Genomic DNA, 26,623 nt, shown 5'->3' on the forward strand with positions numbered 1-26,623 from the left:
TTATCAAGAAATAAAAGACCTGTATGACAAGAACTTTAAATCTTTGAAGAAAGAAACTGAAGAAGATTTTAGAAAATGGAAAGATTTCCCATGTTCTTGCATATGTTGGATTAACATAGTAAAAATGGCAATCCTACAAAAAGTAATCCACAAATTCAATGCAATCCCCATCAAAATCCCAACACAATTCTTCACAGATCTTGAAAGAACAATACTCAAATTAATATGAAAAAACAAAGAACCCAGGAGAGCCAAATATCCTGTATAATAAAGGAATCTCCAGAGGCATCACCATTCCTAACCTTAAGCTCTACTGTAGAGCTATAATAATAAAAACATCTTGGTATTGACATAAAAACAGGCATGTGGATTAATGGAATAGAATTGAAGAACCTGACATAAATCCACACACCTATGAACATATGATTTTTGACAAAGAATTGCACAATAGAAAAAAGAGAGCATCTTCAACAGTGTGGGGATAACTGGATGATGGCACATAGAAGAATGCAAATAGATCCATACCTATCACCACTCACAAAACTCAAGGCCAAGTGGACCAAAGACCTTGACATAAATCCAGTTACATTGAACCTGATAGAAGAGAAACTGGGAAACAGGCTTGAATGCATTGGCACAGGAGATGACTTCCTGAATATAACACCAGTACCACAGCCATTGAGATCGACAATTAATAAATGGGACCACCTGAAACTGAAAAGCTTCTGTAAGGCAAAAGACACAAGCAATAAGACAAAATGGCATTCTACAGAATGGTAAAAGCTTGTCACCAACCCCATGTCTGACAGAAGGCTGATCTCCAAAATACATAAAGAACTCAAGAAACTAGACATCAAAATACCAAGTAATCCAATTAAAACATGGGGTACAGATCTAAACAGAATTCTCAACAGAAGAATCTCAAATGGCCAAAAGATATTTAAGGAATTGCTCAACATCTTTAGTCATCAGGAAAAGGTAAATAAAAAAGACTTTGAGATACCATTTTATAACTGTCAGAATGGCTAAGATAAAAAACACTGAAGACAGCTTATGTTGGAGAGGATGTGGAGTAGGGAGAATATTCCTCCACTGCTGGTGGGAGTGTAAACTTGTATAGCCACTTTGGAAATGAGTATGGCAGTTTCTCAGAAAATTGGGAATCAATCTACATCAAGACCCAGCTATACTGCTTTTGGGCATATATCCAAAGGATACTCAATCATCCCACAAGGACACTTGCTTAACTATGTTCATAGTAGCATTATTTGTAATAGCCAGAACCTGGAAATGACCTAGATGCCCCTCAACCAAAGAATGAATAAAGAAAATGTGGTACATTTACATAATGGAGTATTACTCAGTGATATAAAAAAAAAAAAACCAATGACATCAAAATGAATAGAATTAGAAAAAATCATCAACCTGAGTGAGGTAATCCAGACCCAGAAGGACAAACATGGTATGTACTCACATAAATGGATAGAAGATGTAAAGCAAAGGATAACCAGGCTACAATCCACAGCCCTAGAAAAACTAGGTGACAAGGAGGACACTAAGAGGGATACATGGATCACTCTAGGAAGGAGAAATAGATAAGATCTCCTGGGTAAACTGGGGGTGGGGTGGTAGAAGGGAGGGGATGGGGGATGGGAACATGAGGAATAGAAATGACCAAGTTTGAGGGAGGGATGGAGAGGGAGAGCAACAAAAGAGAGATTTTGATAGAGGGCGCCATTATGGGGTTAGGGAGAAACCTGGTGCCAAGGAAACACCCAGGAATCCATAAGTATGACCCCAGCTAATACTCCTAGCAATCATGGAGTGGGTGCCTGAACTGACCTTCTCCTGTAATCAGACTGGTGAATACCCTAATTGTCATCATAGAAACTTCATCTAGTAGCTGATGGAAGCAGATGCAGGGATCCCCAGCCAAGGCTGAGCACTGGGAGTCCTGTTGAAGAGAGGGAAGAGGGATTTTTTGAGCAATCAAGGTCAAGATCATGATAGGGAAACCCACAGAGAGAGCTGATCCTAGCACATGGGTACTCATGGACTCTAGACCAATAGCTAGGGAGCCTACATGGGATAGACCAAAACACTCTGCATGTGGGTAATAGCTGCGTAGCTTGGTCTGTTTGTGGGGCCCCTAGCAGTGGGACCAGTATCTATTCCTGTCACATGAACTGGCTTTATGGAACGTATTCCCTATGGTGATATGCCTAGCTCAGCCTTGATGCAGGGGGGAAGGAGCTTTTTCCTGCCTCAATTTGATGTGTCATGCTTTGTTGACTCCCATGGGATGTCTCACCCTTTCTGAGGAGTTGATGGGGCAGGGGTAGAAAGGAGGTGGGGGAGGGAATGGGAGAAGAGAAGGGAGGGGAAACTGTAGTTGGTATGTAAAATAAATTTTAAAAATTAATAATAAAAAATCCAGCAAAAAAATGTCTATCGGTTGAATAGGGATGTTATCTTTCTTTCTCTCCTTTCTTCATTCCTTTTTCCTTTCCCTCTTTTTAACTTTTTTAAAACCAATGTTTGGAGTTTATATGCTTTCTTTCTTTTTGGTTAGTTTGGTATCTAAAAACCACCAGTTTTAATATCTTTTCAACCAATAAGCTCTTGATTTTGTTGATTTCCTCATGATAACATGGCATGTATTTTTTGTAGATATCTTCTATGATTATTATTTTCTTGTGTTTGATTTAGAATTACTCTTGTTTCTTTGCCTTTGTGATTTCAAAGCTTAGATTACTGAGATTTTTTTGTTTGGATTTTAGGTTTACTTTAAAAGATTTAATAAAATTCCCCAGATATTGTGGCACATGCCTATAATCCCAACACTCAGGATTTTAGGCAGAAGAATTCCCAACAAATCTGAGACCAATTTTGACTTCCTACCAACTTCTAGGCCAGATAGAACAAAAATAAGAAACTAACAAATAAAAATATTTAAAATATATTTAGTAAAATTAACAGTGAATATTTATTGTACATATTAATGGATTTCATTATGACATATTGTGGTTTTATCATATACACCCTTCCAGCTACTATTTTATTCATTTATCTTTTCTTACTTCTACAGAATATCTTAATGTTTTCTAATAGTCTCTCTAATACTGTCATGGATTTTTTCTTGTTGTTGTATTGTTCCTGTATTGTATTTTCCACATATTAATAAAAACACAAGATAGGTTTTTTTTTTTGGTCTGGATGATTTCACTTAGAGACATCATAGTATCATCCATTTTCTTAAAAATTTTTCCTCTCCTTATGGGAAAATAATAGTCAATTGTATGTATGTATGAATGTACATATGTATGTATTCATGCCTGCATGTCTGTATCTGTCTATACACGTATAGTACATACACCATATTCTCTTCATTTGTTTATATGTTGATGAGATTGATGATTCCACATCTTAACTATTATTGAGCAGTGCTACAATAAACATGAATGTGCACACATTTCTTATGTATGTTTTGATTCTTTCGCTTATATAGCAAAGATGGTTTGTTGGGTGGTTCAATTTTGAGCTTTTTTTAAATTGAGCAACTGCCATACTCTATTTTCATAATGCCTGTATTATTCTCACTAATAATTTATAATTGTTCCTTTTTCTTGTATCTTGGTTACAATTTCTTATCACTACATTTTAAAATAATAGCCACTGTAACAAGGATGAAATGGAATCTGAGTATAACTTTGGTTTGAATTTCCTTGTTGGTAAACCATGCTGACAACTTTCCCCAACATATTCCCAACATAAAGTATTTGTAATTAATATTTTTATTTTGTGTGTGTGTGTATAAATGTATATCCATGTCCTATAGTACACATATAGAAATTGGAGAACAATTGGAAGTCAGTTCTCTCCTTCTACCATGTAAGTATAGGTGATTAGACTCAAGCTGTCTGTATTGGTGGCAACTTTACATACTGAGTCATGTCACCAACATTCCTTTCACATTATTGATCCATATAAATTACTTTATGCTACATTGGATTTTAGAAGTAGGCTGTACACACAGTAGTCACAGTTATGAATGAAGGCATTAGTTATGAAAGAACATAAAAGTAATGCACTTTCTGTTATTTTTATTGGGACATAGTTTCAACATTTGTTCAGGTTGGTTTCAAACTTGGGGTCCACTCAATCTCACTGACTCGGTTTCTTAAGCAGCTGGAACTACAGATCCACATAACCATACCTGGCTTCAGATGTATACTTCTTTTTAATTTTTAAGATCATTTTATTATATGTGTATGAACGTTTTACCTACATATATGTATGTGCACCATGTGAGTACTTGGTGCATGTGACATTAAGGTGATGGAACTCTTGGGGTTAGGATGAGTTAGTTAGTAGTTAGGATGAACCATCATGTGGATGCTTGGAATTGTTGTAATAGATTTTCTCAACTGCTAAGTCATCTCTCCAGCCCTGAAAATATATTTATCAATGAAATATATTCAGATTGACTCCACATGCTCATCCTACACATCAAGAAGCTTAACAGCAGACTCCCACAGAGACCATCCTTATACTTTTGTCCAAAATTCTCTCCCCTACAGTATATCTTGTGTACTGACATTGGAGAAAATAATTCCTTGCATTACTTTTAGCACTTTTGTATGTGGAAAAAGTATATATGCATCTCAACAATTTTGTATGTATGCATGAGCTTTATATTAATTCAACTATACTCAGTTGAGACTAGCATAAAACCTTTCCTAATCTTGTGTTCCGCCATAATGTTATGGCCATGAACTAGCTCTTTCCCTGTTATCTAATTCAGGTACCATAATCCCACTGGCTGGGAAGAAACACTTTATTTGGTGTGATGCCCATGTCTTCAAGCTCATCATGATCCCAGTGAGGGAGGAGGATGAGAAGAGAGAAAAGAGAAGACCTTGAGGAATACCTTCTTCCTTTAATTCTTCCCCCCGACCTGCTGCTAGGCCTGCTTTTGTGACAACAGATATAGAGGGCAGCACTTCAATGTCTGAGTTTTTTCCAGTTTTGCCTTTATCTGTTTCCCATCCTCTCCACTCCTTTTTCAAAACTGTGCCCAATGTGGTGGTACATACCTTTAATCCCAGCATTTTGTAGGCAGAGGCAGGCAGAGCTCTGTGATTTTGATGCCAACCTGGTCTACAAAGCAAGTTCCAGGACAGCCAGGGCTGCTATACGGAGAAACCTTGTTGAGAAAAACCTTTAAAAAATTGTAAAGAAAGCTTGTGAAAGGAATTCCTTCAGGCTCAGCACTTCTTGAAATATACATTTAAGAATGTATCCTCTTCCCAAATTTTGTCCTTTGCTTACTGTTTGTGCTGTTTTGAATTAGTCAATCTCTGTCTCTCTGTCTCTGTCTCTCTCTGTCTCTCTTTGTCTCTGTCTTTGTGTGTGTGTGTGTGTGTGTGTGTGTGTGTGTGTGTGTGTGTAACTTCACTCACAGTGAGGCACAGGACCCCTTTTCACTTAGAAATAAAAACAGGACTTCCACTGTATGTGCTTGCCTACTTGATTTGACATGGCTGTGCATCCTTCTGCAGAAGTGAAACTTTTTGCATTGCTGAAATGCTTTGAGTGGTTATTTTCTTGAAACCCAAAAACCTTTTCTAACCCTTCCCTCCATCTTTCCTTCCTTTCTTCATCATTTCACTGCAGCCCACGGTGGCCTCAAATGCAAAATCTCCCTGCTCTACATTTCCAAGTTCCAGGATCCTAAGTGTGCAATACTAACTTGTGATTATTTTTATAACTATTTGTTCACATTAAAATAGTTTGTAGATGTGATTGCATTGTTAAAACAGTAATTATTTGCTAGTTTGGAGGCTCATGTAAAATATGTTAAAGTTTTCATTATCTTGTTTATAAGCAAACTGTTAGGGACTCTTGTGATTTTTCTTTAAAGACTTGTATTCAACACCTCTGTGCCTTTTAAATTATCAAGGTTCACGTGGAACAAGTCAGTAACCTGGAATGCCTGACTAACAGTGACCCTAACCTGATAACCTACCTTCAGTCTAAAGAGAGGTGATGTTCACTTAGCACTTAATCACTGTAAAGTACTGCAAAGTAGGAAAAGCATATGGCAGTGTCATGAGTCACCTGGTTTAAAATTTATGTGTGTGAATGGTGTGTTAGCTGTGTGTTAAATGTATTTGTTATTGTGGGTACGTGCATGTGTTCCTGTGTGTTCATGTGTGTGAAGACCAGAGGTACATACATGCAGGATGTTTTCAGGAATTGCTCTCCACCTTTGTATTTGAGACATACTCTCACACTGAACCCAAAGCTCATTAGTTGTCGAGACTTGTTGGCCCATAAGCATTATGGATCCACCTGCATTTGTCCTACTCCATAACCCTAGATCTAGAAGGGGTCATAAGGACAGCCCAGGCAGAGACATGTCATAGACCTAGATATGCAAACTTAAAAGTTTGGGATGAGGCAAATAATCAAGTTTTCTCACATCTTTTGTTTTAATATACCCATCTTCTGCCACGAGAATTAAAACACACCAACAAGAAAATACAATTATTCAATGGACAGAGAAAATAGTTACTCGGGGGTAATAATCAACAAAGTATTCAAGAGTTATAAAAAGCTTACATCAATTACTGATGAGGATGCCCCCTTTACCTTCTCCGGCAGTGGATCATATTCTAGTGATGAGACAGAGACTCCTAACAATTTAACTCTAGGAGATCACCATGCCTTGTATTGCTTCCTCTACCATAAACTCTCTCAACATCTTAATATTCAGAAGTGGGGCAATGTAATCCACAGCCACATCGAAGTTCTAACCAAAATAAACCATCAAATTCACAAATACTTATTCCAGGGGTTGGGTGAAACGTATCTCTAATATTGACCACCACAGACATTCACTTTGAAGGTACATTCTGAATTCAGCATTCCTGGGTATTATAAAACACAAACACTGTGCAGAAATCAGCATGGTGACAACCAATATTACAAGCTAAAGAAGAGCTGGCGAGATGGGTTGATAAAAATGCCAGTTCGTCCTTCATGAGGACATGCCTTTGCATGGCCAGAACCCACGTAAAAAGCTGGGCAAGCCTCTATCCCTAAAGCTGGAGGTAGGGATGTCATCGGCTTTGTCCTGAATGTTCAGAACAAAGTTTTGTGTGTGTGTGTGTGTGTGTGTGTGTGTGTGTGTGTGTGTGTGTGTGAATTCACTGAGTACACGAGGAAGCAAGTGCGTGTTAAAAAATTCTCGGAGCATATTCTCTTTACATAAAATGATAGCCAGGATAGTCCGGGTTTACTCCAGGGAAAAGAAGCCAGAGTTAAGGGGGTTCTGTGGTCAGAGTTTGTCAGTTGAGCTCCTTTTGAAGAGGAAAAAAACCGAAGTGCCGATCGATTGAAGGAGGCGGGTCGCTGCCATTCACCAATCAGAGACGCTGTTACTCTCCTGCACGAACTGTCCAATGAGGAGCGCGGACAGTCAGAGGTTGCCGCCATTGCCGCCCTGTTTGAGTCCTGTGTAGCTTCAGGGAGGCCGGAGGTGGATTGTTGTGGTTGGTTGTGCGTTCTGCAGTCTGTAGGCTCTTTAGAAAGGACACCTGCTCACGCCCGAAGCAGGAAATGGTGAGTGTACCCTGGGCTCCTGGAGTCGTGTGTGGCGGATTTGTGACACTGCGGAGGCTTTGTCACAAAGTGGCGGCGCCGCCCTGACGTTCCCCTGGAGCTGTCTGTGCTGCAGAGTCTGAGGTGGAGGCTGTCACCATCGCCCTCAAACCCACGAGCATTTTAATTGAGTGCCCAGTAGGCAGTGGAGAGCCTGGGTCGGTCCGTCGGTCCGGTCCTGCCCAGCCCTGTCCTGCCCTTCTGAAGCTGTGTCATCTGGTCCCCAGAGCTCTCAGGGTGAGACTGCGCCTCCCCAGACATTGCATCGCAGGCGAGTTGGTGCTGAGGATGCTCTGTAGAGTTCAGACTGCTGTGGAGGGAATTCAGTGATGACCGCTGTACTGGGCATTGAACCTCAGGCCTGGCTCATTCTAGGCAGACCTTTTACCTCTCAACTGTAACCCGGTCCCGCATCCTGGCTTTTGCTGTTTGTTAAGTGTTAATGAAGGAATATTTGTTTGCCTCCTCTGGCTGAGAGTGGGAGAAAACGCCCAGGCTTTCAAGGAAGAGGGAATTTTGAATTTGCTTCAAGATGGTTTGTTTTCACCTATCAACTTGGTAGTTAATTGCCTAGGCAAAAGTGGAATTTTTGGAAAATGCCTCCAGCATTGCTGGCTGTGAAAAAAAAAAAAAGCATGAGATGAGAGGAATAGTTTAGATGTATAAGAAAAAAAAATGTTTGTTTTGCTCTAGACTTCAACAAACAGAAGGAATTGTGAGGTGGGAGTTTTTGTTATGTATATTTTGGTCTCATTGTTATGAATATGCTTAAGTTGTTTATATCTTCGATTTAATTTTAGTATGTTGTATATGACTCAGAATTTAACTACTTAATTTGACACATTATGCTTTTTCTTTTCATTTCTCTTTCTTTCTTCCTTCCTTCCTTCCTACCTTCCTTTCTTATTTATTTATTTTGGTGTGTGTTCAAATATTAGCAAATGGTCCTTCGCATTTCACTGGACTCTCTAATTTATGACTCATTTTTATTAATCTCTGTCTCCCTTCTCTTTTCATTAGCTGGACTAGAGTTTTGCCTATCTTACTGTTTTTTTTTTTTTTTTTTAAAGAACCACCTGTGAAATTGAGTTTGACTGTATTATACTTTGAGTTTCTATTTCATTTTTCCCCATATAGTTTCTATTTCTTGCTGTCTTTGCTTTTGAATCTGGCTCATTCCTGTTTTCCTAAGACCTTGTGTTTGCATCATTAAGTTGAGTTGTTTATTTCACATGTCTCTGAGTTCCCAATGTGTCTCTCTGGAAGCTGAGGTTACTTTTTTGACTCTTTAGTCTCTTTAATTTAAAAATAAAATAAAGATGGACTTAGAAGGAAACAGAGGACAATTAATTAGAGTTTGAGGGGGGAAAGAAAACTCAACAGGACAGGCAAGCTTTTAGTATTGGCATTTGTCATAAGGTAACAAAAAGGATAAAAAAAATCATTCCTTTTAATTTTGATATGGAGATCAGAGAAACAATGAGGAAGCCCAGGGTATTAAGGAAAGCATACTTTCTAAATGTTGAGACTTGGATCTTAGTTTAGAGAGGACCAGATTCCAGGGTCTTTTTTCCTAGAGTGAGGGATTGCACTAGAGACACATGGTTAGAAACAGAATATAGACAGCTTATTGAGAAAGGAAAGGCACTCTCAAGAATAAGAGTTAACTAGTGAGCTAAGGAAGGTTCCCCTAAAGGCTGAGGGAATGTGATCCATGGCACGCTGATACATTTGCAGAAGGGTCTGCTTCTCTCTAGTGTGTATACCAGGAACTTTTCTTGAGCATGCTCTGTTCCTTTGTAAAAGTCCCGATAGCAAACGGCTTCTGATCTTCCTTTGTAGACTGGCTTCTTCCATATAGTAATCTTCACATAGCTTTTTTTTTTCAGCTTCTATTTTGTGTATAAACTTACCTCTTGCTACTGTCTTTTTTTCCCACCTGCATTAAAAAGATTCCTCCCACATACAATATATCCTGATTATGATTTCTCCTCCCTCTACCCCTCTCAGTTCCTCCCCGCTTCCTCTTCCATCTGGATCTACTCCCTTTCTGTCTCTCATTAGAAGACAAATAGGTTTCTAAGGAATGATAATAATAAAATAAGATAAACAAAAATTAACGCATCTGAGTTGGACAAGAAAAACAGAAGGAAAAGAGCCAAGAGAAGGCACAAGGATCAGAGACCCACTCATTCACACACTCAGGAATCTCATTTAAAAAAAAAAGAAAGAAAGAAAAGCTGGGTGGTGGTGGTGCATGTCTTTAATAACAATATTCAGGAAGCAGAGACAGGTAGATTTCTATGAGTTTGAGGCCAGCCTGGTCTACAGAGCTAGTTCTAGGACAGCCAAGACTATCAAAGAAACCCTATCTCACACACACACACATACACACACACACACACACACACACACACACACACACACACACAGAACAAAACACTAAACTGGAAGCCATAATATATGCACAGAGGACCTGGTGCATGCTGCTTCAGTCTCTGAGTTTATATGAGCTTTGCTAGGGTTGATTTTAGAGTGTTTTGTTTTCTTGGTGTTCTCCATCCCCACTGGGTTCTATACTCTTTTTGCCTCCTCTTCCAACGTGTTCTCTAAACTCTGGGGGAGGGATTTTATTGAGGCATTCCATTTAGGGCTGAGTGTTCCAAGGTCTCATTCTCTGAATAATATTTGGCTGTGGGTCTCTATTTGTTCCCATATGCTGCAGAAGAAGCTACTCTAATGATGGCTAAGCAAGGCGCTGATCACATATCTCTTTCTGGGTCTGGAATACCTCACTCAGGATATTTTTTTTTTTCTAGTTCCATCCATTTGTCTGTGAATTTTATTGATTCTTTTTTCTTTTTTTATAAATATTTTTATTTTATAATTAATTTAATTTTACATATCAGCCATGAATTCCCCTGTCCTCCCTCCTCCCAACCCCCAGCCTTCCCCCCAATCCACTCCCCATTCCCACCTCCTCCAAGGCAAGGTCTCCCCTGGGGATTCAGCACAGTCTGGTAGATTCAGTTGAGGCAGGAGGTGCAGTCCTCTCCTCCCTGCACCAAGGCTGAGCAAAGTGTCTCAGCATAGGACCTAGGTTCCAAAAAGCCAGCTCAAGCACCAAGGACAGTTCCCAGTCCCACTGCCTGGATGCCTCCTAAACAGTTCAGGCTCTTCAACTGTCTCACTTATCCAGAGGGCCTGGACCACTTCAATGGGGGCTCCTCAGCTATTGGTTCATAGTTCATGTGTTTCCGCTAGTTTGGCTATTTGTCCCTGGGCTTTTTCCAATCATGGTCCCTATAATCCCTCCTCTCTCCTCTCTCTTGCTGGTTAGACACCTGGAGCTCCACCTGGGGTTTGGCTGTGGATCTCTTCATCAGCTTCCACCAGTCACTGCATGAGAGTTCTATCATGACAGTTAGGGTGGTCGGCCATCTGATCACCAGAGTAGGTCAGCTCAGGCACTCTCTTGACCATTGCCAGTAGTCTATAGTGGAAGTATCTTTGTGGATTTCTGGGGACCTCTCTAGCACTCTGCTTCTTCCTATTCCCATGGGGTCTTCATTTATCATGGTGTCTCTTTCCTTGTTCTCCCACTCTGTTCCTATTCCAGCTGGGACCTCCCACTCCCCTAAGCTCTCTTTCCCCTGACCCTTGCCCTCCATTACCCCCTCCTTCACCCCCAGTTTGCTCATGTAGATCTCATCCATTTCTCTGTTGCTGGATGATCCCTGTGTCTTTCTTAGGGTCCTCTTTACTAGGTAGCCTCCCTGGAGTTGTGAGTTGCAGTCTGGTTATCATTTGCTTTACATCTAGTATCCACTTATGAGTGAGTACATACCATGTTTGTCTTTCTGTGTCTGGGTTACCTCACCCAGGATGACATTTTCTAGTTTCATCCATTTGCCTGCAAACCTCATGATATCATTGTTTTTCCCTGCTGAGTAGTGCTCCACTGTGTATATGTACCACATTTTATTTATCCATTCTTCAGTTGAAGGGCATCTAGGTTGTTTCCAGGTTATGGCTATTACAAATAATGCTGCTATGAACATAGTTGAGCATGTGTCCTTGTGGTATGATTGAGCATTCCTTGGGTATATGCCCAAGAGTGGTGTAGCTGGGTCTTGAGGGAGGTTGATTCCCAATTGTCTAAGAAAGCGCCATATTGATTTCCAAAGTGGTTGTACAAGCTTGCATTTCCACCAACAGTGGAGGAGTGTTCCCCTTGCTCCACATCCTCTCTAACATAAGCTGTCTTCAGTGTTTTTGATCTTAGCCACTCGGACGGGTATAAGATGGTATCTCAGAGTCATTTCCCTGAGGATTAAGGATGTTGAGCAATTCCTTAAATGTCTTTCAGCCATTTGAGCTTCTTCTGTTGAGAATTCTCTGTTTAGCTCTATAGCCCATTTTTTAATTGGATTGTTGGGTATTTTGATGTCTAATTTTTTGAGTTCTTTATATATTCTGGATAATAGCCCTCTGTCAGATATGGGGTTGGTGAAGATCTTTTTCCATTCTGTAGGCTGTTTTGTCTTATTGACTGTGTCCTTTGCCCTACAAAAGCTTCTCAGTTTCAAGAGGTCCCATTTATTAATTGTTTCTCTCAGTGTCTGCTACTGGTGTTATATTTAGAAAGTGATCTCCAGTGTCCATGCATTCAAGACTACTTCCTGCTTTCTCTTCTATCAGGTTTAGAGTAACTGGATTTATGTTGAGGTCTTTGATCCACTTGGACTTAAGTTTTGTGCACGGTGATAGATATGGATTTATTTGCAGTCTTCTACATGTTGACATCCAGTTATGCTAGCACAATTTGTTGAAGATGCTTTCTTTTTTTCATTGTACAGTTTTGGCTTCTTTGTCGAAAATCATATGTTCATAGGTGTGTGGATTAATGTCAGGATCTTCAGTTTGGTTCCATTGGTCCACATGTTGGTTTTTATGCCAGTAACAAGCTGTTTTTATTACTGTAGCTCTATAGTAGAGCTTGAAGTCAGGCATCGTGATGCCTCCAGAGGTTGCTTTATTGTACAGGATTCTTTTGGCTATCCTGGGTTTTTTGTTTTTCCATATGAAGTTGAGTATTGTTCTTTCCAGGTTTGTGAAGAATTATGTTGGTATTTTGATGGGGATTGCATTGAATCTGTAGATTGCTTTTGGTAAGATTGCCATTTTTACTATGTTAATCCTACCTATCCATGAGCATGGGAGAACTTTCCATTTTCTGACATCTTCTTCAATTTCTTTCTTCAGGGACTTAAGGTTCTTGTTATACAGGTTCTTCACTTGTTTACTTAGAGTATTTTATACCAGTTGTGGCTATTGTAAAGAGTGATGTATCTCTGATTTCTTTCTTAGCCCAGTTGTCATTTGTATATAGGAAGGCTACTGATTTTTTTGAGTTAATCTTGTATCCTGCTACATTGCTGAAGGTGTTTATAAGCTGTATGTGTTCCTTGGTTGAATTTTTGGGGTCACTTATGTATACTATCATGTCATCTGCAAATAGTGAAAGCTTGACTTCTTCCTTTCCAATTTGTATCCCCTTGATTTCCTTATGTTGTCTTATTGCTCTGGCCAGAACTTCAAGTACTATATTGAATAGATATGAGGAGAGTGGAGAGCCTTGTTTAGTTCCTGATTTCAGTGGAATCACTTTTCGTTTCTCTCCATTTACTTAGATGTTGGCTGTTGGCTTGCTGTAAATTGCCTTTATTATGTTTAGCTACGCTCCCTGTATTCCTGATCTCTCCAAGACCTTTATCTTGAAGGGGTGTTGGATTTTGTCAAAGGCCTTTTCAGCATCTAGTGAGATGATCATGTGGTTTTTTTCTTTCAGTTTGTTTATATGGTGGATTACATTGACAGACTTTCGTATGTTGAACCACCCTTGCATCTCTGGGATGATGCCTACTTGATCATGGTGGATAATTGTTTTGATGTGTTCTTGGAGTCTGTTTGCCAATATTTTATTGAGTATTTTTGCATCATTGTTCATGAGGGAGATTGGTCTGTAGTTGTCTTTCTTTGTTGCACCTTTGTTTGGCTTGGGAATCAGGGTAATTGTAGCCTCATAGAAGGAGTTTGGTAACGTTTCTTCTGTTTCTATTGTGTGGAACAATTTAAAGAGTATTGGTATTATCTTTCCTTTGAAGATCTGGTAGAATTCTGTGTTGAAACCATCTGGTCCTGGACTTTTTTTGGTTGGGAGACTTTTAATGATGGTTTCTATTTCCTTAGGGGTTATTGGACTATTTAAATAGTTTATCTGGTCTTGATTTAACTTAGGTATGTGGTACCTATTCCAGAAAATTATCCATTCCTTTTAGATTTTCCAATTTTGTGGAGTACAGGTTTTTGAAATATAACCTGCTGATTCTCTGGATTTCCTCATTGTTAGTTGTTATGTCTCCCTTTTCATTTCTGATTTTGCTTATTTGGATGCGCTCTCTCTGCCTTTTGGTTAGTTTGGATAAGGGCTTGTCTATCTTGTTGATTTTTCTCAAAGAACCAACTCTTTGTTTCATTGATACTTTGTATTCTCTTTGTTTCTATTTTATTGATTTCAGCTCTCAATTTGATTATGCCCTGATGTCTCTTCCTCCTGGGTGACTTTGCTTCTTTTTGTTCTAGAGCTTTCAGGTGTGCTGTTAAGTCACTAGTGTGAGATTTCTCCAACTTCCTTATGTGGGCATTTAGTGCTATGAATTTTCCTCTGAGTACTGCTTTCATAGAGTCCCATAAGTTTGGGTATGTTGTACTTTCATTTTCACTTGAACTCTAGGAAGTCTTTAATATCCTTATTTCTTCCTTGACCCATTGGTGATTCAGTTGAGCATTATTCAGTTTCCATGATACTGTACGCTTTCTGTAATTTTTGTTGTTGTTGAAATCTAACTTTAAACCATGGTAGTCTGATAGAACACAGGAGGTTATTTCAGTTTTTTTGTATCTGTTGAGATTTGCTTTGTGGCTGAGTATGTGGTCGATTTTAGAGAAGGTTTCATGGGGTGCTGAGAAAAAGGTATATTCTTTTTTGTTAGGATGGAATGTTCTGTAGATATTAAGTCCATTTGAGTCATAACATTAGTTAAGTCCCTTATTTCTGTGTTAAGTTTTGATTTGGCAGATCTGTCCAGTAGTGAGAGTGGGGTGTTAAAGTCTCCCACTATTAATGTGTGGGGTTTTATGTGTGATTTAAGCTTTAGTAATATTTCTTTTACACGTGTGGGTGCCTTTGTGTTTGGGGCATACATGTTCAAAATTGAAACTTCATCTTCGTGAATCTTTCCTGTGATGAGTATGTAATGTCCTTCTTGATCTCTTTTGATTGATTTTAGTTTGAAGTCTATTTTCCTGGATATTAGGGTGGCTACACAAGCTTGCTTCTTAAGACCATTTAATTGGAAAGACTTTTCCCTGCCTTTTATCCTGAGGTAGTGTCTATCTTTGAAATTGAGGTGTGTTTCTTGTATGCAGCAGAAAAATGGGTCCTGCTTTCATATCCGTTCTGTTAGCCCATGTCTTTTTATAGGTGAATTAACTCCATTGATATTAAGGGATATTAATGACCAGTGATTGTTAGTTCCTGTTATCTTTTGGTGGTAGTGTGTGTACTTCTCTTCTTTGTGGTTTACTGCTGTGGGCTTATCTATTGCATGTGGTTTTTGTGGGTGTATCTGACTTCCTTAGGTTGGAATTTTCCTTCTAGTTCTTTCTGTAGGGCTGGATTTGTGGATAGGTATTGTTTAAATCTGGTTTTGTCTTGGAATGTCTTGTTCACTCTGTCTATGATGATTGAAAGTTGTTCTGGGTATATTAGTCTAGGCTGGCATCCATGGTCTCTTAGTGTCTGCATTTCATCTGTCCAGGTCCTTCTGGCTTTCAAAGTCTCCATTGAGAAATTGGGTGTTATTCTGATGGGTTTGCCTTTATAAGTCACTTGGTGTTTTTCCTTTGCTGCTCTTAATATTCTTTCTTTATTCAGTACGTTTAGTTGTTTAAATTTTATGTGGCAAGGAGACTTGGGGGAGGGTATCTAGTCTGTTTGGTGTTCTTTAGGCTTCTTGTACCTTCATAGCTATTTCCTTCTTTAAGTTGAGAAAGTTTTTTTCTATGATCTTGTTGAATATATTTTCTGTGCCCTTGAGTTGCTATTCTTCTCCTTCCTCTATACCTATGATTCTTAGGTTTGGTCTTTTCATGGTGTCCCAGATTTCTTGGACATTTTGTGTTATGACTTTTTTGGCTTTGGTATTTTCTTTGACTGATGCATCTATTTCTTCTTTTGTATCCTGTACACCAGAGATTCTCTCTTCCATCTCTTGTATTCTGTTGATTATGCTTGTATCTGTGTTTCCTGTTTGTTTACTCAGATTTTCTATTTCCAGTATTCCCTCTGTTTGTGTCTTCTTTATTGTTTCTACTTCCCTTTTTCAGGTCTTGACCTATTTTCCTCACCTGTTTAATTGCTTTTTCATGATTTTCTTTAAGGGATTTATTTTCTTCCAATTTTTTATTTGTCTTTTCCTCTATTTCTTTATAGATTTCTTCCATTTTTTTGTTTGTCTTTTTCTCAGTTTCTTTATTGATTTCTTCCATTTTTTTTGTTTGTCTTTTCCTCAATTTCCTTTTTCATTTTTTCTTGAAAGGCCTCTTGCATCTTTATGGTGCTATTCTGAAGGTTGCTTTCTTCTGCTTCTTCTACCTTGTGATGTTCAGGTCTTGCTGTTGGAGGAGGGCTAGGTTCTGGTGATGCTGTATTGCTCTTTATGTTGTTGTACTTCTGCCTTGACGTCTGCCCATCTTCTCCTGTAATGGGTATAAGAGTTGCCTGTGTCTGAACGAGTTGCTGTTGATCCACTCTGTGCTTGTTGTGTCTGTGTCTCAGCGGGGCCGTCTGGGTCCTATCTTAGCTCTTCATCTAATTGGAGCAGGCAGATTCTGTGTCTCAGGGAGCTTCTCTTGGGTCAACCCAAGCTAGCTGATTCTGTGACTCACTGATCCACTCTTGGTCTTATCAGGGCTCTTGGTCCAGTCAGAGCTGACAGATACTGTGTTTCAGGACGCCTCTCTTGGTCCAATGAGTGGTGGCAGATTCTACTTCTCAGAAAGCCACTCTTGGTCTAATGAGGGCTGGCAGATTCCCTGTCTCCTGAGGTTTCTCTTGATCCAATGACAACCCGTTGTCCAATGAGAGCTCTCTCTAGGCTTGATGAGAGGTAGGGGTTGGTTTCCAAGCTTCAAGAAGTGGCTGGCAGATGGTATGGGGGCAGGGCATGTAGATTGCAGGGTCTGCTGGGAGGTCTTAGTGAGGGAGGGGCCTTCCCGCAGGAGCCCTGCCTCATGGCTGGCAGCTAGGGCTGAGTTGGGCAGGTGTTCTGTTTCTTTTTTTTATTTAATGGTTAAGTAATACTCCATTTTGTCAATGTACCACAATTCTCTTTTTCCATTCTTTTGTTGAGGTACACCTAAGTTGTTTAGAATTTCTGTTATGAATAGAGAAGCAGTGAGCATGATTAAGGTGTAAGATAGAATATCAAAGTAGTTTTGATTTACATTTCCCTGATGGCTAAGGATGTTGAACATTTCTTTAAGTGTTTTTCAGTTTTTTTAGTTTTCTCTGTTTTCAGCTCTATTTGATTTTTAGTTGGGTTATTTGTTTTCTTGATATCTAGTTTTTTGAATGCTTTCTATATTTTGATTGTTAGTCCTCTATCAGATGTCGAGTTGGTAAAAAATCTTTTCCCATACCCAAGGATAGAGTTTTGTCTGAATGATGGTATTTTTTGTTGGCCAGAAGCTTCTCAGTTTCATGAGGTTCCATTTATTAATTGTTGATCTTAGTGCCTGTGCTAATAATGGTGTCTATTCAGAAAGGGTTTTTTTTTGTTTTTTGTTTTTTGTTTTTTGCCTATGCCAGTGAGTTCAAGGTTATTTCCCACATTTTTTTCTATCAGGTTCAGTGTATCTGGTTTTAGGTTGAAGTCTTTGATCCATTTGGAATTGACTTTTGTGCAGGGTGATAACTGTGAGTGTGTTTGGATTCTTCTACATGTAGCCATCCAGCTTGACCATCACTATTTGTTGAAGATCCTGTCTTTTTTCAATGTGTATTTGTGGCCTCTTTATAAAAAATAAGGTGTCCATAGGTGTGTGGGTTTAATTTCTGGACCTTCAATGTGATTTCATTGATCAGCAAGTCTCTCCCATTATCATGCTGTTTTTATTGCTGCATCTCTGTAGTGCAACTTGAAATTGGGGGCTAGTGAGACCTCCTGCACTTCTTTTATTGTCAGGATTATTTTAACTATCCTGGTTTTTTTTGTGTTTCCATATGAAGTTTAGAATTGTCCTTTGAAAATGTGTAGATAATTGTGTTGAAATTTTGATGGGAGTGCATTGAATCTGTAGATTTCTTTTGGTAAGATGACCATTATTAATTCTACTGATCCATGAGCATATAAGACCTTCAAATATCTTCTTCAATTAAAGTTTTTATCATACAAGTCTTTCACTTGTTTGGTTAGAGTTACCAGAAGATATTTTATATTATTTGAGGCTATTGTAAAGGGTGTTGTTTCCCTGATTTCTTTCTCAGACCATTTTTTCATTTGTATATAGGAGGACTGCTGATTTTTGTGAGTTAATTTTGTATCCACCTACTTTGCTGAATATCTTTAGCAGCTGTAAAAGTTCTCTAGTGGAATTTTTAGAGTTACTTATATATAATATCATATTGTCTGCAAATAGAGATACTTAGACTTCTTCCTTTCCAACTTGTATCCCTTTGTTCTTCTTTAGTTGTCTTATTGCTCTAGCTAAAGACTTCAATTACTGTATTGAATAGGTTTGGAGATAGTAGACAATCTTGTCATGTTCCTGATTTTAGTGTAGTTGTTTTGAGTTCCTTTCCATTTAATTTATTGTTGGCTATGGGCTTGCTGTAGACTGCCTTTATTATTTTAAAGCATTTTCCTTCAAATCTCTCCAGGATTTTTATCCTAAAGGAGTGTTGGATTTTGTCAAAGTCCATTTCTGCATCTAATGAGAAATCATGTCGTTTTTGTCTTTCAGTTTGTTTATATGGTGTATTACGTTTATTGATTTATGTATATTGAACCATCTCTGCATCTCTGGGATGAAGCCTACAAAATCATGGTGGATGATCTTTTAAATGTGTTCTTGGATTTGGTTAGCAAGTGCTTTGTTGAGAATTTTTAAATCTATATTCATAGGGGAAATTGGTCTGTAATTCTCTTTCTTTATTGGGACTTTATAAAGTTTAGGTATCAGGGTAACTGGCCTGGTAAAAATAATTAGGCAGTGTTCCTTCTGTTTCTATTTTGTGGAGTAATTGGAGGATCATTGGCATTAATTCTGCTTTTAGGGTCTAGTGGTATTCTTTACCCAAAACCACCAGGGCCTAGGTGGTTTTGGTAATGATATCTTCTATTTCAGTGGGGTTATTTGCCTATTTAAATTGCTTATCTGATCTTGATTTAACTTTGGTAAGTGGTATGTATCCAGAAAATTATCCACTTCCAGATGTTCCAACTCATGGAGTACACGTTTTTAAAGTATGTCCTTATGATTTTCTGGATTTCCTCAGTGTCTGTTGTTATGTCCTCATTTTCATATCTAATGTTATTAATTTGGATCTTCTTTCTGCTTTTTACTTAATTTAGATGAGGACTTGTCAATCTTACTGATTTTCTCAAAGATATGACCCTGAAAGAATTCAAGCTTTGTGACCTTGCTGGCCAGAGAATTGCTGATTGTATGTGTATGTAAATTGGAAACTTCAGAGACTCCAGAGAGAAAGGTACAGAGAATCAGGCAAGGGAGGAGCTAAGTATGAGAGCAGAAAAGAAGCTGTGTAGAGAGAATTGCTTTAGAAGAATAAAGTGAACGGAAGAGCTCACTGTGCTTAGATTCTTTCGATATCCCTAAGATTAGATCCTTAGCTAGTTGTTAGATTCCTCCACAGGGAAAGGCTATAAGGGGCTGGACTCCAATAGTCCTTGTTATATCAGGATGGCTTTGAGCTCATTAGCGATCTGCTTGCCTCGGCCTGTGGAATGTTAAAGTTAAAGCCAGGCGCTACTACATCTGGCAGCTGTGTCTGTCTTCAATATCATATTACTAACATTATTTTATATGTGATGCCCATTTTATCTATGATATAGTTTAACTCTGAAGTTTCTTTTTTAACTTTTAGTTTGGATATTTATCTAAAGTTGAGAGAGAGGGAGATCAGGACAGATTTGATATTTTATGTCCACTAGTGTTTTTTGTTTTAATTGGGAGCTTCTACATTTGTTACATGTATATTTACACTTGTTAAACCTTTTTGATTGTTTGCCATATTGTGTAATGTCCTTTTTGGTTTTGAACTAATTTTAGTCTGATGCTCATTTTAAATCACGTTATACCTGCTAGTTTTAAGTTTCAATTCACTGGCTAGATGGACTTCCATTCTTTAACTCATGCTGTTTTTTACCAAAGAGGTCTGTGTTTTGGGGAATCAGTAATGAGATCTACTTTATGTCATCCAGTTAGTCTGCATGTGTTTATTGGTGAGTGAAGCCATGGACATTTAGGCTCATTACTAAGATGATTACTAAATTCTTGGAATTTAATTGGTTGTTTTTCTCATTGTTTGTATTATATTCCACTTGTTTGTTTCCCTTTTTATCATCTTGAGGGTTTGCTGCACACTGTTTTTCATTTGTGTGTATGGGGGGAGTGTAGTGTGTGTGTGTGTGTGTGTGTGTGTGTGTGTGTGTGTGTGTGTGTGTGTGCCATGCCTGCCCAAACCTGTGTGTAAAGGCAAAAAGGCAGTCTCTTTCTCCTTTCATATGGGTTCCAGTGATCAAACTCAGGTGTCAGGCTTACAAAGCAAGTGGCATCTCACTGGACTGAAAGTTACTTTCCTGTGTGCTCTTGTTTAAACTGCCTTCCTCTCCTGTGTATCATATCCCTTTAACTATATTCTGTCATGTTTAGTTTGGTTATCCTGAACTGCTTAGTTTATACATGTGTGGAACAAACTTCTCATCCAGTTTTTAAAGATACCTTTCATGGATTTAGCCATTTCTGTGTGCAGTTCATTACTTTCAGGGTTTGAAATACATCATTTCATGCTTTTCTCGCCTTGGTGGTTACTGATGAGAGATATGATATTATTGTGATGTATGTACAGTTGTAAGTAGTTAGCACTTTTACCTTACACCTTTGAATTTTTAAACATTAAATAAATTATCGGGCCTCAGAGGTGGCTTAGTGGTTAACTGTAGCAGGAATCTTAAAAGGTCTTATTAATAAAATCAAACCTGAGGCAAGTTATTGGGGTCGATGCTGGTAGATCAGAGAGACAGAATAAGCCACAGCTATCTCACCTCTGCTGGATCCTCAGCTGGTCTTGTCTCCTCAGACTGGAGGCTTCTGTGTCCTCATCCCAATGGCTCTCAGCTGAACTGCTGCTCAAAAGCCTGAATGCTTAACCAGCCCAAACCTTCTAGTTTCTGGTCCTCATGCCTTATATATCTTTTTGCTTTCTACCACCACTCCCTGAGATTAAAGGCTTGCTTTCTGGAATTAAAGGCGTGTGTCACCATGCTTGGCTATTTCCAATGTGGCCTTGAACTCAGAGATCCAGAGGGATTTCTATCTCTGGAATGCTAGGATTAAAGGTGTGAGTGCCACCATTTTCTAGCCTTTGTATCTAGTGGCTGTCTGTTCTCTGACCCCAGATAAATTTATTAGAATACACAATACCACCACATTTCTTCTCTTTTTGTCTAAAATTAAAAAAGCTTATAACTAATACAAGAAAAACTATCTTCAATAAGTATATGCAATATACAGTCAAGATTACATTAACAATGTCTAGTCCATTAACATTTGACAGATCCAGACAAAAAACTCCATTATATATATTAACAATGTCCAGTCCAGTAACATCTGATAAACTCAGACCAAAAAATTTTCATTACTTATCTTATTTAAAGCAAGTAGTTCCTTTTTAAAAGTAGATTCCATAATCTCCCTTTTTATCTTATCATATCCGTATTTTCTCTTTTTTCTTTTCATAATAGATTCATTAGTCTACCTTTTGTCATTTTTATATCTTCCCCTTTTTCTTCAGTGTAGATTCAGTGATCTACCTATTTATCCTATTATTTCTTTATCTTTTTTCTCAGAGTAGATTCGATGATCTATCTCATATCTATATTCTCTTTGCTTTCTAGGGGTGAAGATATCTTTAGGGAATCTTGAAAAGAAAATGTTGGGGTTAATCAAGTCCTGTATCGTTTGTCCAGTCTCTGCATAAAAGGAAAGTTCAGGGCTTGTTTCAAGTCCTTGTTTGAGTAGTCTGCCAGGCTGGATCATCTCAACTAGTCCTCTCGAAATTGTTCTGATCAGTTTGTAGTCCAAAGTCGATTTTTCCATGGTGTTAATTGGCTTAATGGCTTTATCATAGTCCAAGTGGAATCATCGTTGTAGGATCCTGTCATCTTTTTGAAGATTTCAAAGTCACTGTTAGGCATGGTCATGGTTTCCTGCAGACTTTTTTTTTTTTTTTTCTCCTCTGTGGTTTGGAGCAATCATAGTCTGATAAATGTCTGTCTCTCGGAACCATGAACATTCTTCCCTAGAACAGAAAATCTTCACAACAATTTCTCCCCACCATTTGTCTTGCCAAATTTTTCCAAACTGACCTTTGCCGATGCTTTCTTGTAACACGATGGTCCTGGCAATTCTTCTCTGAAACAGCAGCAGTAAACCTTTCGTCCCAGGTAGCAGCATCACCGCAGTCACCAACACGATGAGAAGGAGCTGGCAACGTGGAGCAGTAGCCACTGTTTCCATGGTCCCACCACTGTTTGTGGCTCAATCCAGGCCAAAGCTTCTCCCAAGCCTCCTAGGCCGGCTCAAACTCGGGATCCTCCTGCCTCTGTCTCCTTCAGCAAATCCTACCGGTGTGCGCCACCACAACCGCCTGAGTGTAGCTTGGGCCTGAGCTGGGGCTCACAAGGCCACAGGCAAATAGCTTTTTCATGAATTCGTAACATGAACGTTGGGCGCCAGATCTCATTACAGATGGTTGTGAGCCACCATGTGGTTGCTGGGAATTGAACTCAGGACCTCTGGAAGAGCAGTCGGTGCTCTTAACCACTGAGCCATCTCTCCAGCCCCCATAACCTTCATTCTCCTAAAAGACAAAAACAAAAACCTTTCCCCAAGACTAATTTTGGGGATGTTTCCCTTTGACAAGTTATTATCTGATTAAATGAAAAGGCGTGTGTTATCGATACCAGTTAGTTTAAATTGGATGTTCATGCTGGTTGATGAACTATCACCTCCTCTAATTAAGAGGTCTCTCTTGTTCAAATCGAACCTTTATCAATTTTGATGGTACCCACAGCTTATCTTCTCCTGTAGAAACAAATGCAAAACCTCGTCCCCAATGTAATACATACCCTGGTTTCCATTCTGAGGTCAGCACATCCTTAAAGTATATAGACTGATTTAATTCTGTAGATTTTTCTATTATCCAATGTCTCTCTGCAGCTGTTGTTCCTTTCTCATTGGCATTCAGAAAATTCAAAGTTAGAAGAACATTATGCAGTCTATTTCTGGGGGTTTTTGTTACCCATTTCTGTTTATTTAGCATATCCTTTAGAGTTCTGTTTAATCTTTCTATAACTGCTTGACCTGTAGGATTATGTGGTATGCCTGTAATATGCTTTATATTGTAATAAGCAAAAAACTGTTTCATTTTAACAGAGACATATGATGGAGCATTGTCAGTTTTGATTTGTGCAGGTATACCCATGATGGCCATAACTTCTAGCAAATGAGTGATTACAGAATCAGCTTTTTCAGAACTCAAAGCAGTTGCCCATTGAAATCCTAAATAAGTATCGATAGTGTGGTGTACATATTTCAATTTTCCAAATTCTGCAAAGTGAAACACGTCCATCTGCCAGATTTCATTTCTCTGAGTACCCTTTGGGTTACATCCTGCTGGTAATGGCGTCTGATTGTAGAAGGAACAAGTAGGACATTTCTTTACTATTTCTTTGGCTTGTTGCCAGGTTATGGAAAAATCCTTTTTTAAACCTTTACTATTAACGTGATGTTTTTTATGAAATTCTGAGGCCTCCAGCACATTTCCTATCAATAATTTATCAATCTCATCATTGCCTTGTGCTAGAGGGCCTGGCAGACCAGTATGGGATCGAATGTGAGTTATATATAAAGGATGATTCCTTTTCCTGATTGTATCTTGTAATTGAATAAATAGTGAAGTTAATTCTGAAGCATCAGGGATAAATTCTGCAGTCTCAATATGTAACACCACTCTTTCAGCATACTGAGAGTCAGTTACTATGTTGAGAGGTTCTGAAAAATCCATTAATACCAACAGAATAGCATACAATTCTGATTTTTGCACTGAATTATAAAGACTTTGAACCACTTTACTTAAATTTTCTGATTTGTAACCTGCCTTTCCTTCTTTGTTGGCATCTGTATAAAATGTACGAACTCCAAATATGGGTTTTTGCCGTACAATTCGAGGCAAGATCCAATCAGCTCTCCTTATAAGTTCAATTCTATTGCTTTTGGAATATTTGCTGTTAATTTCTCCCAAAAAATTACTGCAAGCTCTTTGCCAAGGTTCACTTTCTGTCCATAATTTTTCAATGTCCTCCTTAGTTAATGGTACGACAATTTCTGCTGGGTCTATGCCTGCTAATTGACGAAGTCTCAGTTTTCCTTTGTAAATCAAGTCAGAGATTTTTTCCACATAAGTTTTTAATTTTTTATTTGGTTTATTTGGTAAAAATATCCATTCCAATATAATATCTTCCCTCTGCATTAATATTCCAGTAGGAGAACGCCTAGAAGGTAAAATAACCAAAATGCAATCCAGCTTTGGATCAATACGATCCACGTGTCCTTCATGCACTTTCTTTTCTACCAAGGCCAATTCTTTCTCAGCTTCAGGTGATAATTCTCTTGGACTATTTAAGTCCTTGTCACCTTCTAAGGTTCTGAACAAATTAGTCAGTTCATCATTTTTTACCCCAACAATAGTTCGTAGATGAGAAATATCTCCAAATAACTTTTGAAAGTCATTAAGAGTCTGTAGTCTATCTCTCCGAATTTGCACCTTTTGGGGTCTAATTTTTTGTAGCTCTATTTTATATCCTAAATAATTAATAGAATGTCCTCTTTGTATCTTTTCAGGAGCAATTTGTAATCCCCAGCAAGGCAAAATTTTCTTTACTTCTTCAAATATTATTTCTAAAGTATCTGCATTTGAGTCAGCTAGTAAAATATCGTCCATATAATGATAAATTATAGATTTAGGAAATTTTTTACTTCCACTTCCAATGGCTGTTGTACAAAATATTGGCACAGAGTTGGGCTATTCAACATTCCCTGAGGGAGGACCCTCCATTGAAATCTTTTAACCGGTTGAGAATTATCATAAGTAGGCACTGTAAAAGCAAATCTTTCTTTGTCTTTTTCTTGTAAGGGTATTGAAAAGAAACAGTCTTTTAAATCAATAACTATGAGAGGCCATCCTTTTGGTGACAGAGTAGGCAAAGGCATCCCAGATTGTAGAGAGCCCATTGGGTGAATTATTTTGTTAATTGCTCTAAGGTCTGTTACCATTCTCCATTTACCAGATTTCTTTTTAATAACAAATACAGGAGAATTCCAAGGGCTGGTTGATTCTTCAATATGCTGAGCATTTAACTGTTCTTCTACCAGCTCTTCTAAAGCCTGGAGTTTCTCTGTTGTTAAAGGCCATTGCTGGACCCATACAGGCTTGTCTGTTAACCATTTTAAAGGTAGAGCTGTTGGTGTCTTTGGAAGATCATCAGTTATTGTGCCCTGTTCTTGTATAATATGGATGGCTGGTGACCACTCATTAGAACAATATCTTCTAATATTTCTCTCAGTAACATGTGCTAGTTTATGATTTGTTTCTGAGATTGGAGGGATGTTAATCTGAGTATTCCATTGTTGCAACAAGTCTCGACCCCACAGGTTCATAGTTATGTTAGCCACATATGGTTTTAATTTTCCTCTCTGTCCTTCTGGACCTATACATTCGAGTCATCTTGCACTCTGTTTCACCTGAGATAATGTCCCAATTCCTAACAGTTGAACGTTTACCTCCTGAAGAGGCCAAGTTGGATGCCAAAATTCTGGTGCAATTATGGTAATGTCCGCACCTGTGTCTACCAGACCAGACAACAAAACACCATTTATTTTTATCGTTAATTTTGGTCTTTGTTCATTAATAGAAGTTTGCCAAATAATTTTCTTTATGTTTTCTCCTGAATTTTCTATTCTCTCTGTTTCATCATCCTGACCAGCATGATTTATTCCAATAGGCATTTGGTTATTTAATCGCTCTCCAGAGCAGGCATTTCCTCTATGGCTGCAGGAAAGGTTTGAACTGGATTTGCACTGGGGGCCTGCGCGAGGCCCCTCTGGGAGTTTCCCGAAGACTGAGGCAAAGGATTACCCTGTCTGTCCTTTGTTGATCTACATTCGTTGGTCCAGTGTTTTCCCTTACCACACCTTCTGCATACTCCAGAAGGAAGGGGCATTCTGCTGCCATTGTTCCTTGAAGAAACATTGTTTCTGGGAATGACCTGTCTACAGTCCCTTTTCAAATGTCCTTGCTTTCCACATCCAAAACATCTAACACTCCTCAAACCTTTTGAAATTACTTCTCCTACCCATGTATCATCATGCTCATCAGCTTCAACATTAATTGTTTGTCTAATCCAATCTTCCATAGGTGCAGATCTTGCCCTTAATGGCCTGATTATTCTTTTGCATGCTGCATTCGCATTCTCAAAGGCCAAAGATTCAATTATTGCCTTACCAGCTTCTGAATCCGAGACCATTCTCT

At 38.6% G+C, this 26,623-nt stretch overlaps 1 protein-coding gene across 4 annotated transcripts in view; it reads left to right on the forward strand.

Moving 5' to 3' along the window:
* Nucleotides 1-26,623, forward strand: part of LOC102920979 (uncharacterized) — a 58,258-nt gene that overhangs the window by 10,673 nt on the left and 20,962 nt on the right. Inside the window, exon 1 of one of the 4 annotated variants that reach the window (XM_076559081.1) lies at nucleotides 7,472-7,626. The exons of 1 other annotated variant lie outside the window; for it this stretch is intronic. Coding sequence is in view for 1 of the 3 variants with exons in the window: in XM_006991299.4 (XP_006991361.2) it covers nucleotides 7,624-7,626 (3 nt within the window). In the remaining 2 variants the exon portion in view is untranslated. Of the gene's footprint in view, nucleotides 1-7,471; nucleotides 7,627-7,654; nucleotides 7,903-26,623 lie in introns of those variants that run through there. 2 more of the 4 variants (XM_006991299.4, XM_076559082.1) reach the window with 2 other exon arrangements.

The sequence above is a fragment of the Peromyscus maniculatus genome, chromosome 22, assembly GCF_049852395.1.
Source record: "Peromyscus maniculatus bairdii isolate BWxNUB_F1_BW_parent chromosome 22, HU_Pman_BW_mat_3.1, whole genome shotgun sequence".
In the NCBI taxonomy this organism is placed as follows: Eukaryota; Metazoa; Chordata; class Mammalia; order Rodentia; family Cricetidae; genus Peromyscus; species Peromyscus maniculatus.